The 17930-nt window shown below is 40.2% G+C and overlaps 1 protein-coding gene across 1 annotated transcript in view; it reads right to left on the bottom strand.

Annotated features, from left to right (window-relative positions):
• PCNX1 (pecanex 1) overlaps positions 1–17930 on the bottom strand; it is a 145337-nt gene that overhangs the window by 103923 nt on the left and 23484 nt on the right. The window contains exons 2-4 of the mRNA XM_042459931.1: positions 4414–4622; positions 1782–1887; positions 721–766 (exon numbers count right to left, since the gene is read on the bottom strand). Coding sequence (XP_042315865.1) covers positions 721–766; positions 1782–1887; positions 4414–4622 — 361 coding nt within the window. The remainder of the gene's footprint in view (positions 1–720; positions 767–1781; positions 1888–4413; positions 4623–17930) is intronic.

The raw sequence follows: 17930 nt of genomic DNA, 5'->3' as shown, positions 1-17930 counted from the left end.
AATTTCCGGGATAACGAAAAAAAGTTGGATTGGCAAAAACTGTTTCGGGTTACGAAATATTTTTCGGGTACGAAATTCATTTCGGCGCGAAATTCCAAATGCTGCAAGAGTGCAGCTATAGGGCTTTCCAGTGCTAACGGAAAAGTGTTTCGGGTTAACGAAATTTCGGGTTACGAAAGGAATGGCGGAACGAATTAATCGTAACCCGAGGCACCACGGTATTGCACGTCACCTCGAGATTGAAGACTAATTTTCTAGAGTGTCTGGCCAACATATGCCAGCACGAAGACTTTTAAAACATAAATTGAAGATAGGGTTTTTCACTGACTGGCAAATTTCGTAACCCGATCATTTCGTATCCCGAGGCACCACTGTATAGCAGCCAAGAGAAAAAATGAAGGGGGGAAAATAACTCCTGTCAAATCAATTTTATGGAAAATGCTGGCAAATAGGATGATGTAATGTTCTGTTGCCTTTTGTAAAGTTATGCTGAAGTTCTTACTAGATCTCAAGGACCTGACTGTTCCTAAACAGTCTGTTATTTCTCCTATATGTATTTTTGGAGATCTCTAATTCATAGAGTTGCCAGAAGTTGAATTTGCTTGATGACAAATAATGACAACAAAACAAAGTAACAGAAATGGAAAAATGGAAAGGCTCCTTGTTATGAAAAGTGACTGATAAGACTCCATGAAGATGAGTTTAAGGAAATAGTCTTACCTTTAATGGTAGCTGCTGTTCCACGACGAGATAAACCAGGTCCAATCTAAAATGGAATTCAACACATGAACTTCACAAATAAACAAACATTTATCTACCTCCCTAAATAAAAGAGACTGCGGAAACCACATTGATTTCCACCTAATGTTTCCCTTACTTGCAGAAGGGCTTCTTCTGCCCATTCTCCCTGGTTTAGTAGTGGGATGACGATGACAACGACGACAACAACAACAACAACAACAACAACAACAACTTAAATCCTGCTTCCCCCCCAAAAAAATTGGGACAAAAAGTGACTTACAAAATAAAGAATTTTTTTAAAAAGAATAAGGTCCCCTTGTAAAACCAATGTTAATAAATCTTATTGTTGCTTATTTTCACTTTGCAATAAACCAATCACATTGTGACTTATCCTCCCAGAATGCATTTTTGAAAGGAGAAAAAGAAAGTAGTTTACAAATTATCATGAAACTTCTCAACAGATAATAACTAAAATAATAGTATAAAAACACCTATGTGCTGTTAAATATAATTCTTTTCACTAGATATGCAAAATAAATAACTTGCAATAATTGTTCCTTTAACATGCATGCCAAAACATTTAGTATCTTTCCTTTTTATTAATATTCTGCCTCTCTCTCTAAACTGAAATCCAAAGCAGACTCAGCTTCTTTCTATTATTGTCAAAATTTAAAGTGCATTATGCATTTCAATGAGCCAAAGCAGCAACAAAAATGCTTACTGTATTGCGGGAATAGCTTCAATATATTATTTTAATAAAACATTTTTATTGAACTATTCTAGACACTTGCAATTTTGCTGCAGACAAAAATTGTCTAAAATCTTCAAAAATAAGTAATCAGTCAACCCAGCAACAAGAATATTTCAGAAAATACAAAACATTAACTGCCCTCAAACAATAAAAATCAAGCTAAAAATAAAGATAAACCTGCAAATCCTTTACTTTTGGAGAATTTTTCAACTGACTGTAACTAGGAAAAAAGTAGGAGTTGCTATAATGGTATAGAAACAGCAGCAGTTGCTTTAGAATTAAATCCTACCTGATTGTTTAAGTCTAGGCCAGCAAAGGAATTTCTTGAACTGCAGCCTACCGGTGGAGTTGCTTCTCGAACAAACTCTGACATCTCAATCCCTCCACCAGGATCGCTAAAATTTGATCAAGTTAAGACATTCTAGTATTATTTTAGTTAATCTGTGTCAAATTAATCCAAAAAGCACACTTGAAACTTGCTTCAACAAAAGTAACTAGCTCATCTATTTATAATATATAAAATTCACTACTGCAGACAGAAATCTTTATTGAGCGAAGTGTTAAAACAGCAGCAGAGATTTTGTTCAACTCTTTCCAAACAAGGCGAGAGGCAGTGGTGCTTGTTTTCTTCTAAGATATTCTCCACAAAAATTTAAAGCAGGCTATTGGGCAGATATATCTTAACTATTTTTAAAAGAATGGATAAATGTGAAGCTTGTAACCATATCAAATCTCCATAAAGTAGGAAAGCTTCACACATAAGAAACCTTAAATACTTCATTTTGATTCATACCATTTCTTTCAACAACTCACTAAGTGAGAAAGGCTGTGGGTGTGTTGTAGTTGTGTGTCCTGCCATGCGATATAACTTCTGGGATCACCATAGACACAGCTATTCTCCCTCTCCCCAATCATGATAGCTAGCTTCCCTTGTGGGGGCAGGGACTGGGAAGAATTTCTAACAGGGTAATGGGGGGGGGGGGGGGGGTTAGATCTCCCTTCTGATGGATGTTGGCACTTAAGATTTCTCTGCCTTTCAATTCAGTATATTGAAATTGTTGTAAATCAAGATTAGAAAATTCTCATATGTAACATTTCTTTGTCCTTTGAAGCTAACCACTAGCCAAAGAAAATAATATAATACAAGGTCAACAGTCTTGTTTTTAGATACTTTGAAATGCTGATGTGGAAATGGACATAAATATTACTTTTATGTTATAATCTGAACCATATACAGCCTATTGTTTAAAATGCTGATCCTAACACATTTCAAATTAAATATTTGTTGCAAGCTCTTGCAGACATATCATATAAATATGAGATACAATCCAGAGATTTAAGGATGAAAGCACATCTGTTCATCTTGATTTACTTCTCTCCTTCAAGTCAGCTCTGAAAAAATTACTGGGTGAGATTTAAAGATATGAGTGATAAAGTCCGAGTTTTTGAAATGTGTTTTTGCAACCATTTCGGAACTGTGTGTATCTATGCTCTCGTACCATATTCCAGATGAGTGGTTCTGAACCAACACAAAAATATTCTAGACGGGATACAAGTATTTTACACTAGTTCAGCATTAAAATTTATGTTCAACAGTGTTATGCTTTCTCTGCCCTGCATAATCCAATGAAGCATGCAACATGTGGAAACCCAAGAGGAAGCAGCTAGGAAACAGCAGATCCTCAACATTTTAAAAACCTGGCTCAAAGTAGCCTGGGAAGCTGGAAAAGAAGGTATTTGGAAGCCTTGATACACATGACATTTAGATCCTGCATGCCCCTAAGTCATCTGGAAGCTGCCCTCACCAACTAGACATGGGTGGCTTCCAGATGCTTCGGGGGTGTGACATTTACATGCCCCATGCCCCTGGAGCGCCCAGAGGCTGCTCTGGGGTTGCTTTGGGGCCCTTTAATGGGCCAAACAGGAGCATATCTTTTCTGCTCCGATTTAGGTAAGTGTCAAGGCAGACTGCAGCCATGGCATGTGTTTGCCATGTCTTTGGAGTGACCAACTCCAGGGTGGTCCCAATCCACCCTTATGTGGCGGTCTGTTCCTGCCCAAAGGTAACTTGCACAATGCAATCTAATGTAACATATGGTGGTATTAGGTTTCCCCCAGAAATATTAGCCTGGACTGAAAACCCATGCACAGTTCTGATCTTGTCATGGACATTAGCTTAGTCACCCACAAAAAAGGAACTACAGGAAATATCAGATCTGTATACTCATGCGATCTTCTCACACATGTTGTCCTGGTATATGTTCCAGGCTAGAGCTACCCTTGAAGACTTTCTGGGAGGCTCAGTTTGTGTAGCATTTAGCAGCTAAACTCTTACGTTTGTGTATGGCAGAGAGATCCTATTATACTGATACTAGTGATACTGAAAGATTTCAACTGGTTGCCAATTGCTTGCTGGGCCAATTCAAAGTGTAGATTTTAACTTTCAAAGCTCTAAGGGCTACCTAGGGAATAAGATCTGCAGGAGAGGCCTCTTAAGAACACCACTGTCTGCAGGAGCCCACTTGACAGCACATGGGACAGGTTTTCTTTGATGTTGTACCAAGATTGTGGAAGGCATACCCAATTGGTTCCCATTCTCACTGCTTTTACCAAGACTGTGGAGACATATGTCTTCAAATGTGCCTTTTAAACTGTTCTGATGTTTACTGATTACTGACTTTAATGGTTTTATTGTTTTAAAATATTTTTATTTTAATTATTATTTTAGCTTTCACTTTGTTTTTAACAATGTTATTTGCTACTTTGAGTGCTTTTTTATTTTAAAGGACAGAGAGAAATGTAACAAATGTATTCTAGAATTCACCCATAAGACAATGCATTTAAGCCTTATGTCATAACAGTAAATAATCTATTTTATTAATCTATTATGTGCCAAAATGTAAAGACTGGAGATTGCTTACCTAGGTCCATTACTGTCCTTTCTTCTGGCAGAAGAATTATCTTGTTCTGTTTTTGCACCCCGGTCCATGCATTCATTGGCATTCCTCTCCACAATCTCACCTTCATCAAGTGCTCTGTGCAAACGGTAATTTACCATTTTCAGAACAACGAAGAGAGCTGCTATCACTGGGCAATATATTGCTACTATCACCATGGAAGAAGGAAGAGCCTGTCAAATAAAAGACAAAGAATGTAAACTAATAAGGATGCTAACAAAAAATTAGTTATGGAAGGCTTTTTAGATTTGCATAAGACAATGTGCATGTGCTTTCTTATACTGGCATATGATTCTTTTATTAATTTGGACAGTAAGGTGCTTCCAGATATGCCTTTATTAAGCAATTGCTATATACATAATTTTACAATGGGCACAGATAATGTTTTATTGGATGTATATTCTTCCCAGGTTTTCCATGAGGAAAAAACCTGTAAAGGTGGGAAGGATGGAAGAGCTCCAAGCTGCTCATTGACAGATAGAACTAAAAGTCTCCTATCTGTATTTATTTTACCTATTTTCGCACTGAAGAAAACAATACAGAGAGTAGATCACAAAGACACTAAGGCTGCATATAATGTAATTAGAAAAGGACCAGTGTCCTTGCTGTACTCCACATTCAATAGAAACAGTTGCATATTGACAAGAGGATGGAGCCATGGCTGATGGTGGGTGATGCCATATTAAAAAAGTAAAGGTATTCCCCACAGACAAGGTTGTCAAGTCATGTCTGACCATAAAGGGCAGTGCTCATCTCCGTTACTAAGCGAAAGAACCAGCATTGTCAGAGACTCCTCTGTGATCATGTGGCCAGCATGACTGCACAGAATATTGCACAAGAACATTGTTTACCTTCCCACCGAAGTTGGGAAGTTCAGCATAAACTGAAAGCTGCGCATGACGCGGGCACACTGTACTTGCAGTTGCACCCTTTCGAACTGCTAGGTTGGCAGAAGCTGGGACTAGTGATGGGAGCTCACCCCATCATGCGGCACTTGGGCCTCAAACTGCCAACCTGCTAATCTTGCAGTCAGCAGAGTCAGTATCTCAACCACCTGAACCACTGTAATCCCTGTGCCATATTACCTTCATTATAAATACAGTGGGATCACAGGGAAAGGATTTAAATTTGTTTTCCTTTTCTACTGTATCACACCTGTTGGAGGGGAGATCATGGAAAGCAGCATAAATAACTCCTTATTACTTGAACAATGGGACAAGGGAAACTGAGGGAGAAGCAGAATGTGGAAAGAAATTGTGATATAAAAAGATAACTTTTTGAAAAGAGAAGGCCTGAGATGAGAGAATAGCAGGATATTATTATTATTATTATTATTATTATTATTATTATTATTATTAATATAGTGCTGTAGATTTGCACAGCACTGTACATAAAACAATAAATATGTAAGAGTAAGCCTGCCTATGGCATACAATCTGAGAAATAATAGGATAATATATATAAAATACATAGCAATACAGGAAATGGTTCAATAAAACAGGCAACAAAAAGAACATAAATTAGCAAATGACAATCATGCAATGCCTGGGAACGCTTCTCTGAACAGGATGGTCTTCAACTCCGTTTTGAAGCTGGTTGATGGTCTTCAACTCCGTTTTGAAGCTAGTTAAAGAAGTGATGGCCCTTGCTCGCGGGGGAAGAAGGTTCCAGGAGTGAGGGGCAGCAAGTGAAAAGGGGCGAAACCGAGATGGGGCAGAGAAAATCCTGGGATGAGACAGCCAACTCTGACTACCAGAACGGAGGGCCCGAGTGGGAATGTGAGGAGAAAGAAGGTCTGATAAATAAGGAGGGGCCAATCCATGGAGGGCTTTAAATGTCAACAGCAGGAGCTTATACTGAATACAGAAAGGGAGGGGGAGCCAGTGAAGGGATGCCAACAAAGGAGAGATATGGTCAGAGCGGTGGGCGGATGTGATAATGCATGCAGTTGAATGCTGGACAGAAATTAAAGGACAGAAGTGAGAAAGAGGAAGTCCAGCCAGGAGGATGTTACAGAAATCAAGTCGTGATACGACTGGCATGGACCAGAATCTTGGCAGTAGAGGCGGAGAGATATGGTTGGATTCTGGCAATACTGTATAAAAAGAATCTACAAGCCTTGGCTGTGGTCTGGATCTGAGGGATACACGACAGAGAAGAATCAAAGATAAAACCAAGACTGCGGGCTTGCTGGACTGGTTGAATAGAAAGGTCGTCCACAGAGACAGAAAAGGAGTGTTGAAGGGTGGACCTAGGAGGAAAGACAAGAAGCTCCGTCTTGGACATGTTGAGCTTCAAACGCCGATGGCGCATCCACTGCGAGACAGCTGTGAGACAAGACGAAACTTGCTGTTCAAGTCTTGGAGAAAGGTCAGGGGTGGAAAGATTCAACTGGGTGTCATCGGCATACAGGTGGTAGGAAAAACCAAAAGAGCTAATGAGTTTACCTAAGGACAGTGTGTAGAGAGAAAACAGAAGGGGACCCAGAACAGAGCCCTGGGGAACTCCAACAGATAAGGGAACAGAGGGCGAAGTCTGACCGCCTGTGACCACTGCAAAATATCTGCCTGACAAATAAGATCTAAACCAGTCAAGAACAGAGTCTGAGAACCCGAGAACAGAAAGTATATTAACTAGAAGTCAGCAATCCACTGCGTCAAAGACTGCAGATAAATCAAGAAGGATGAGAACAGAGTAAAAGCCATTAGCCTTGGCCCGTAAAAGGTCATTCAAGATCTTAGTGAGAGATGTCTCTGTAGAATGCCGCGGCGGAAACCGGACTGAAAGGGATCAAGAATGGAGTTGGCTTCAAGAAACTCAAGACAGCAAGAATAATACTGGGAAGACAAAAGCTGCTTGTTTCCTATGACTGCTCCAGAACTCAAAAAAGAGATCATGGGAGCATCTAACAGCTCACAAATAAAATAAAAACAACCTCTCAGGGATATGCATTGACTCTGGTGACTAGTAGGCTCCAAAGCAGCTGATAATATAACTTTTAAGTCACTGAAACAGAGACTCAGAGACTGAAGGTTTAAAAGAAAGAAAACTGCAAAAATTGACGCTTTTTCAACACAGATAGATCAGATCAGAGAATTCCAGTAGCACCTCTTACACACTAGATACAATTAACCTGCAATATCTTTCCTCTGCAGAAGAAATCCCATTGACACAATTGTACCATGATAAATCAATAACTAGCAAAGAGCTTGAAAAATAGTACCGTGTGTGCACGTATTTTGCGATGGCTGTACATGTGAATGGGATTCGTGCCTTCCTCAAATTTTCAGTATGAATTCAGCAGCCCTACAAATAAGAGTACTGTACAGTGCGCCCGCGTTATACGCGGGCACGCTATACGCAGCTTTGAGCATATGCCCAAAACCATGTGTGAGCGCGTGGGGTACTAGGGGCATTTGTATGAATGCGTCCCATTTGTATGAATGCGGTGCGCTCCCATGGCGTGCGCCTCATGCACCGCCGTCACACCGCCGTGGGCATGAACCCCATTCATTTGAATGGAGCTTGAGCATTCGCGTTTTTTCTCTTACACGGCGGGGGGGGGGTAAGCACTGAAAGAGCAAAAGGGGTTGGTGCTTCTTTTAGGTTCTCCTGTGATGGACTAAGCTCTCATCTTTCACCACTCTACTCAGAGAAGGGGGCAGCTCCTTTTTTGATAAATGTTAAGGTACAGCACTTACCTTATTTACTTAGATAAGAGTTAATTCTGTACCTTAATTCTTGCCTTTTCATCATCTTTGGCATTTTTGTCTGCATTTTTTAGCGCACACATCCCCAACCTGGTCACCTGACCCAGACATCACACAGCCATATTTATGTAGTTCCCTCCTCATGCTTCCAGCCTTTAGGGTGAGCACAAATGGTTATGCCTACTGGAATTTTGTAGGTTCTTTCAATTTGTTTTCCAGTGGTTCGTCCTTCATATCCTTTACAGTACAGAGTTTACAATTCACAGAACTACAGTATCCACACAAATGGTATGATTCTGGATCAAGGGATTCTTAATGTTCTAGCAAATGCCTGTTTTAATCATCATTACTGCACATCAGATAGCTTTCTTCTCCATCTCCTTCCTACCAGCTGTCATTTAATTATACATAGGTAAGAAAGGACTCTGGGATATAATTGAAGAAGGTTTAACTGTCAAAAATGCTGAAGAAGATAGAAGAGCCAGAGCTACGTTATGTCTCACTCTGGAGCCCAGTCAGTTAGACCATGTAAGGGATAAGGTATCTGCCAAGGAGGTTTGGAATGCACTGAAAGAAGTGCATCAATCTGACACTGCATTGTTGAAAATGCTCTGCAGCAAGAGACTGTATGCATGTAAGATGCAAAAGGGGCAGTCTCCAGATGCGACATCTGTACCTAGAGGTAGAAAACAGAGGAATAAAGTTAGCTAAAGAACAAAAAGCATACATCTTGCTAGGCAGCTTATCCAGTGAATTTGATCATGTACAGCTTACAGGGGGTTCCAGAGAACGAGCTCTCAGTGGACTTGGTGTCGACACGTGTCTTGGAGGAATGCCAAAGATGGTGTTTTGAGAAAGGCATTCAAAGACAGCAACAGCCGAGCCAAGGTCAGCAAACACATCATCAGAGGCAGTTCAACAAGCCGAAAGTGCAGCTATTTGCAAAGTCAGGAGATGCTACAATTGCGGACAGCCAGGTCATCTCAAGAAGAACTGCAAGAATCCACCTGCTGCCAGAAAGAAGTAAAACCACAGGTCTCCTGGGAACTGGAAAGGAGTTGTATCGGCAGTGAAGAACAGTGACTGTCAAGCCCATCTTGCCACTAAAGCCAGATACATTTGACTTGTTGACAGTGGAGCAACCCATCATTTAGTTAACAGGAAGTCTTTGCTGAAGAACTACAAGCCCTCATGTGTAGCCTCTGTGGGTTTGGCTGACAGAGGTTCAAGCCAAATAAGGGACATGGGGACTGTGTATTTTCTTGGGTTTGCTAAAGACTTTGAGAACGTGTTGTGTGCTCCCCAACTGCAAAATTGTCTGGTCAGTGTGTCCTCACTGACTACAGACGGATATATCCTACATTTTGAGGGGGGATGACTGTGTCATTACTAAAGGGGGGCAGGTTTGTGCAAAAGCATACAAGCACAACAAATTATATTTCTTAGATGACCATGCAGTGTTCTACAGTAAGTGATGTGCCTTTGCACCCAAATTGTGCACACTATTTTCATAGGGCACTGGGACACACTAGTTTCACTAGTTTGAGAAACTGGGAAGTGTTTGTCCTGGGCTGAAATTGAATGACTGCAGAAATCATCTGGATTCTTTTATGTGCAGCAAGATAAAGCTAAAGGCTTTTCCTGTTGCCAAGAAAAGCAAATGCACCACCCAGAGACCTTTCCAAATGGTGCATGCTGATCTGGCCGGTCCCTTCACTAAATCTGTGGACAATAGTAGATATCTGATGGTCATTGTCAATAGGCACACCAGATACTCCTATGCTTACACACTCAGGGAAAAGAATCAGGCTGCTGCCACATTCAAGAACTGGGTGGAGATGGTGGAAAGGGAATTTGAATACAAGGTTGGTACTCTGGTGACAGATAGGGGCGGTGAGTTTTTGTCCCAAAGCTTGAACAATTGGATGAAACAGAAGGGCATCCGCCATAACACCACTAATGCTGCCACTCCTCAGGAAGACGGTTTGGCAGAAAGAAAGATTGGGGTGTTAAAACAGATAAAGGTTGATGCTGCTTGATGCAGGGGCCCCAGAAGGACTTTGGGGGGAAGCAATCCTGGCTGCCTGCCACATCACTAACCGGGTTTGGAATTCTGCTGTGAAATAAACACATTACTTCATGTTATTTGGAAGGACACCCAACCTAAGCTACCTAAGGGTGCTTGGGCAGTATGCCAATGTATTGGTTCCCCAAAATTTCAGAAAGGTGACCTCAAGTGGCAGAGACTGATGTTTGTGGGGTATCAGGGGAATAGTTACAGGTTTTACCTGGGAAATGGCCGCATCCTGTTGTCCAGGAGTGCAAATTTTGAAAAACACTCTGGGTAAGAGAATATCCACACAAACCAGGAGGTGTTTGTGAGAATGGGACAACAAGGAGTCAATACTGGAGCTGGAGGGGTAGGAACACCAGAGGTTAAGCTAAATGGCCAGCCTAGCACCTCCAGGGAACCCACAGGTACACAGATCTCACCCATCACTTCTAGAAAATTAGTGAAAGTGCCATCTGCAGATGCAAAGGTCTGCAGAGGTGCAGACAAATAGTGACAGTGAGGATGATAGGGGGTATACAGAGATAATAATCCCCAGGAGGACTAAGAGAGCCATAAGGTCACCTGATCATTTTGTGGTGCAGAATGTCAAAATGTGTACTGTTATGGCTGATGAGCCGGAGAGCTATCAGGAGCTTCTTACCTATCCCAGGGAAGAGCAGGAGAGATGGTTTGAGGCCATGGAGTGCAAGTTCTCATCCTTGGTGAATAGGGAGGTATTTGAAGTGGTAGAAGGGCCAGAAGACTGGAAGGTTGTAGGTTGCAAGTGGGTGTTTAAGAAGAAAAAGATGCCAGGTGGAACCCACAAGTATAAGGCCAGGTTGGTGGCTAGATGATTCTCTCAGCAGTGTTTTGAGAGTTTTGACAAGACATTTTCTCCGAGAAGCCAGAAAGTCTCAGATTAGTGTTAGCATTGGCTGCAAGGAAGCGCCAGATAGTTAGGAATTTTGATTTTGAGACGGCTTACCTGAACGCACAGCTGGATGAGTAAGCACCAGGGTTTGATGATACCAAGAAAGGCAAGGTGTACGAGCTCAGAAAAGCTCTTTATGGGCTTAAGCAGAGTGCACACTGTTGGAACCTCTGTATCCATAAGGAGCTGGTGAGGCTGGGATACAAGCGCAGCGTTGCAGATGCTTGTGTGTACACGAAAGGAGGGATCACACTTGTGATTTATGTAGATGACCTATGTGTGGCTGCTCAGACTGAGCAGGAAGTTAAGGCTGTGCAGAAGGAGATGGCAAAGAAGTTTGTGTTGAAGGACCTGGGAAACCTCAAGGCCTATCTTGGGATTGAGGTGGAGAGGACTAAGGATGGCAGGATCTTGTTGAGTCAGACCAAAATGATAGAGAGGCTGGTGGAAAAATGCAGTTTAGAGAGTGCCAAGGTAGTTAAGAGCCCAATGACCCCTGGTTATACCAATAGTGAGTCTGATAAAGTGTTTGAACATCCAGATCTGTATAGATCTGTAATAGGAAGTTTGCTGCACTATCTGAGATGGCAAGAGAAGTGCAGTGGGTGAGGCAACTGCTGGAACACTTGGGTGAGGAGTGTACAGATCCAACTGTTGTACACGAGGACTCACAGTCTTGTATTGTCATGTCTGAAGCAGAAAACGTAAAGAACAGGATGAAATATATAGGTGTGAGGTACCAGAATGTGAGGGAGCTAGTGCAAAACGGTGTATTGAATCTTGTCTATATTAGTTCGGAGGACAATGTTGCAGACATCCTCACAAAGGCCCTACAGGTAGACAGACACAAGATGTTGTCAGTGCAATTGGGCATGGCACCGCAAGCGCAAGCTGAAAGCCTGAGGTACTGTCTGGAATGAGAAGGTTCATGAAAACACACATTGTTCATTTTTGGAGGGGATTGTTGGGATACAGAGTCACAAGGAAAATGTACAATGTGGGTTTTAATAGTAACCAGGCATGAAAGGGTTACTGTGAGCCATAATGATTAGGCATTTAAACAGGAAGTGACATAAAAAGATAGTCAACAAGTGCTGTAAAGTACTGTAGGATGCTGCCAATCTGAGAGTCCCTCAGGTGGAAGGCTGGATCCTTTGTGGCCCCAGAGGGAGAGGCAAGGCCTAGTAGGCCTCATGATGAGCATTTCACCCCAGAGAGGGCTGTTACTAGTGTGGATGGTGGTTGGTGTCGATGTCTATATTGTTGTAGACAGAGGAACTTCTAAGAATAAAAGCCTCATCTGAGAGAGACTGTTGTAGACAGTGTCTCTTTGCTCACTGAGAAAGGGAGATGTGTTTCTCCAGCCCACAAGCTGCTGACTACAGTCACGAAGGTGGAAAATCTGGTGCCAAACGTTGACTTGTTGCCTCACGCGCTGCGCAACATCAAAAGCGTTTTAACAAATATGCATAAAGGCAAGCGTGTAACAAGCCACAGACCTACATTCCATCTTCTTTATTTACTCGCTCCTTTCTTGTATATAATATATACACTTATATAAATTCTAATATACACACTTTGCCAGTCACCTCAGCAACAGTTCTTAGATCAGCTTTCCCCAATTTGGTGTTCTCCAGATATAGACATACTGTACAGTCTCCATCATCTCCAACCAATATGTTTCTCATATTGAAGCTGTACACAAATCAAGTTGATTTTTTCTTTGTAACATCATTAGAATTTCCTCTCTGCTTCCACCACCAAGACTTTAGTCCATGGTTTACTAATTTCTCCTCTTGATTACTGTAATTTGACTAGTCTTCCATTATCTCATTTTAGTCCTTTGGCTTTCAGTCTTCATTCTGCTCCTAAGATTATCTTTTTGGCTCATCATTTTGATCATGTTACCCCACTCTTCATATCCTTTCATTGGTTCTTGAATTCAGTACAGGCTCCTTATTTTGACATTCAAGGCCCTGCATAACCCAGCTCCTCCTCATCTTGCAGCTCTTATCTCTTTTTACCAACCTGTTAGAAATCTGAGCTCTGGGAATTCTGGTCTTTTCACTCAGCCAAGGGTTTCCTCCTCCTTGGCTTGGCTTTGTCCTTTTTCTCTTGTGGCCTTTTATTCCTGGAATCACCTCCCCATAAACTTGCAAACTGCACTTTCTCTTGCTTTTAAATCCAAATTGAAAACTTTTTTGTTTTTTAAAACTTTTGGAATTTCAGATTTATATTTTTACTATAATTGATTATCTGTACTGATTATGTTTTATTCTGCATTTTGTGTTTGTGTGAGTAGCTTTTTTTTGCATTGTATTTTAGTATTTTATATTATTGAAACAGTTATAAATGTTTTATTATGTTTGTAAAGCACCATGTACATGGATAGCGCTATATAAATAAATGATTATAATAAAAACAATAACTTCGGGGAAGCACCATCTTGAGGAAGACTCTTCTAGATGTCATAGGACTGATATTTTCTCACCTTTTCCCTTTTGAATTCGTTACATATTCATCCATTTCATTTTGGGAAACAGATAGGATTCAACTTCCCATCCCACACATCCCAATAGTGAGACCAGTTCACTCACTGTGGTGTCTTAATGGAATGCTGCTCATCTGCCTTACTATGAACGCTCACTAATTTCAGAATATCCCATTAATCTTTTAGGTTTAGTTCTACTATCCTGTTTGCTAAATCCATTAAACCAAGGGCTCTTAACCTTTCAATTTCCAGCTGTTCTGTACTTCAATTCCAGAAGCCTCCACCAGCATGTCCAATGATGATCAATTCCATTAATAACGCAAACATTATTTACTTGAGTGTTCAGGAAATTATCTTTACAGTGGAAATAATTTACATAATCCATTTAATTAAATCTCTACTATTGTTGTGTTCAGACCAACTACAGTGTTGTTGCCAGATCTTTTCATTCATAGTGCTTGACTTCATTACAGATAAAAGTATGACTATTTTAGATGCGGGAATAACTACATAATTATTCAGATATTTAATCCTGATTTTGAAAGCGTTGCAGAAATTCATATACAATTACCTCTGAAGTCTTTCATGATCTGAAATTCAGATACTGAATTTGATTTGAAATTCAGATTCAAAGGAGTGGCTATTCTTGTATTAATGTGATTGTGCTGTAAGGCAGGGTTGCTAAATCGGTGACTTTCCAGTTGTACTCCATGTTCCATCAGTTCTACCCAGTAAAAATGAAAGGGATTTGTAGTTCAAAAACATCTGAAGGGCCAGGTTTTCCCCACCTTTGCTCAAAAGCCATCTGTCAAGGCTCTTCTTCACATACCTCTTCCATGAGACCTACTGCAGTCCTCTAAATGGGAGTCAGATTGATTTTATTCTCCAAAAAATGTGCTTGCAAACATTCCTATCATATAAATGCCATCCAAAAACTGGTAGCCTTTTTATTCATGGAAAAATTACAACAGATTTTAACTGATCTTAAGAAGCAAGTTTTTTGCATTTTAAGGCTTTATCTGCTTGTATCTTTGTGTTTGCTTTCTTGAAATCCATATTTTGTGAGGCAGCTTCTGCTCTGACAAACAGGGTTTCCTTTCTTTTTCATGCTGCTACCTCCTACACCTCGGTCTCCAAAACAGATTTTGAAGGTATTCTGTGGGGAAAGGGAATTATTCCCTTCCTCATCCTGATGACAGACTCTGCTGTTGGTGGGACTATCTCAGGTTTTACACAGCACAACCCATGAAATTTAATGTGATAGTAGGATATAAGGGTTCTAAAGAAAGAAAGACAAAGATTGCGGATGATAAAGAGCTAAAATACATTCTAAAATTCCCATTATTCTATCCATATACTGATCTAGTTGACTGGCATATGTTTATAGTTAGATGCCTTGGAATCAGTAAAGCATTATGGAATACTGTATAGTATAAAGCCATAATACTAATACTATCAACCAAAAAATATGGGTATTTTGGACTCAATTTTTATCTTGTCCCTTTTATATTTACACATGTCTTATCAGGGGGAAAAAACTCTCCTACACACATAATATAAGGACTATGGCATATTTGGATATTGCTCATCTTATAACATTTAAAACATTGAACCTTGCAGCATAATACAGAGGAATTATCATCTTCTATTGCTGAATATCAAGATTGGGGTTCATGCAGCCTCCAGATGCTGCTGCACTGTTGGCTAAGCTAGCTAGAGAAGGTGGGAGTTGCAGTCCAACAATATCTGGAGTGTTACATGATTCTCATCTCTGTTACATACTGTCTTTTAAAAATAAATCTTCATTTCATCCACTGTAAAATTTAAAGAAGGTCATGCTGGGGAAAAAATCTCTCTATTTTCCTGGATTTTTATGGTTCTTTAAAACACCATTTCTTTAGTAAAACAAATACAGTATTTAAAATTTTCTTCACGAGAGCCACTTGAAATATTGCAACACTTGTTCTTGTTCAAGAACACAGCTCAATTAGGTTTTAATGCACACCTATCAGGTATGCACTATCAAAATCCAGCATCTGGATCATCAAACCCCATTGCAACATCACAGTAAAATACAGAGCTTTACTATAACATTTATATAGTTACTAATGCTAGTAGTTACTAATGCACACAGAAATCCACTTGGCAAAGGGATTACGTATTTCCCAATAGGGTGGACAAAAGTCAGATTTTAAAAGAAATGAAGTTGAATTTTTAAAATTTAAATCAGATTTCAAAATTTTCTAAAGAGGATAGGTGAAAAAGAATAGTATAGGTAAAATATATTCTCACAAGTACTAATTAAATAACTTCTTATTCTATAATCAAACCTATCATCATCATCATTAATTATACCCTGACTTTCTTCCCAGGATTCAATATGGTTTTGTGCACATAAACTGCACATTTCCATTCAAACTCTTACTTCCTTCTAAGTGAAAATGTGAGCAGAATACAACAGCAGAAAGCAGAAAAGAACCAAAGACTGTGGGAAAATTGGGACTAGGATCAAGAAACTGCTGCAATCCACAGAGAGAGAATCAACCTTATTTCTAACTAAAATCTACCAAGAAATATGGAAAACAAAACAATGGCCAACAGATTGGAAACATCAATATACCTTCCTATTTCCAAAAAAGGGAGACACAAAACTTTGCAGTAACCACAGGACCATTGCATTAATTTCCCAAGCAAGCAAAATCATGCTCAAAATTCTCTAGCAAAGATTCCTACCATACATGGAGTGAAAAATGAGCAAGCTGGGTTCAGGAAACAAAGAAGCATTAGGGAACACATTGCAAATGCACATTGAATAATGGAGCACAAATTGATTGATTGATTGATTGATTGAGATTTTATTTCTATACCGCCGTTCCCACGATCACAGCGGTTTACAAGCAATACAAATACAATACATTACAGATTAAAAGGAAACAAATTTTACAATGAAGAACACCCCAAATAAAACCAAGCATAACTGTACATCATTAAAATCCTCATAGAATCAGTTAAAAAATTGCTAATCAATCTAAAAATCCAATACAATACAATACACAATACATAGGGGAAAAACAGTCAAGACATGTGAGGGAAGGCTTGACAGAATAAATGAGTCTTCAGGTTCTTCTTAAACGACTCCAGGGAGGGGGCTAAGCGGAGCTTCTCAGGGAGAGCATTCCAAGATTGCGGGGCCGTAACAGAGAATGCCCTTTGCGCCATTAGTACAAATCTTGTCTTGGGAACGCTCAGAAGATTTTTCCCACCTGACCTGAGTGTGCGGGGCGGATTGTATGGGGAGAGGCGGTCCTCCAAGTACTCTGGGCCCAAGCCATTTAGGGCTTTATAGATAACAACCAACGCCTTGTATTGTGCCCGGAAGCGAATTGGCAGCCAATGCAGATCTTTCAATGAAAAATGAAAATTCCAGATGAAAATTAGCATGTGCTTTATAGATTTTTCATTAATCATTGATCAGAATGGAGACTGCAGTCAAGGAATCAGAAGAAGACTAGGACTGGGAAGGGCAGCTACAAAAGAGCTACACAAGATCCTGAAATGCAAAGATATACAAGTTAGGATTGTTCATACCATCGTATTTCCCATCACTATGTATACATGAGTTGGACACTGAAGAAAGCCGATAGAAAGAAAATCAACTCATTTGAGATGTGGTGCTGGTGAAGAGTTGTATGGATATCATGGATGGCTAAAAACACAAATGAGTCCTAAAGCAAATCAGTCCAGAATTCTCCTTAGAAGCCAAGATGACTAAACTGAGACTTTCATAGTCTGGACATATCATGAAATGATACACTCTAATGACACATTAGAAAAAACAACTATGACTGGTAAGGTAGAAGTGAGGAAGACTGCATGCCAGATGGATAGACTCAATCAAGGAAGCCACAGCAGAACCTCAACAGAGCTGTTGAGGACTGGGTGTCTTGGAGGTGTCTTATTCACAGGGTCATCATCAGTCAAGGTTGACTTGAGCATCAATACCATCAGGAACAACTTAGGTGGCATGCTCACAATATGCCATCAATACAGAGGGAACTTCCTTAATGCTTCCTTGGGAGTGGTGTTCAACACATCTGCAGAGAATGGGTAAATCAGAAAGGAACCTGCTGGTTAAGCTAAGAATGGTGGATCCCAATGAATCCTAATATTTAACTAATAATACAAGAATACAGGGCCACATACATTGTTCTCACTGGGTGCTCCCTTACAGGCTAGGAAACCTAGCAAGGCATCAGTCAATTCAAGAGATTGACACAAAATATGATAAGCAAAAAG

This window comes from Sceloporus undulatus, chromosome 1 (assembly GCF_019175285.1).
Source record: "Sceloporus undulatus isolate JIND9_A2432 ecotype Alabama chromosome 1, SceUnd_v1.1, whole genome shotgun sequence".
NCBI classification, from domain to species: Eukaryota; Metazoa; Chordata; class Lepidosauria; order Squamata; family Phrynosomatidae; genus Sceloporus; species Sceloporus undulatus.
Note: the sequence above shows the minus strand (reverse complement) of the source record. Positions and strands in the feature narration are given on the sequence as shown.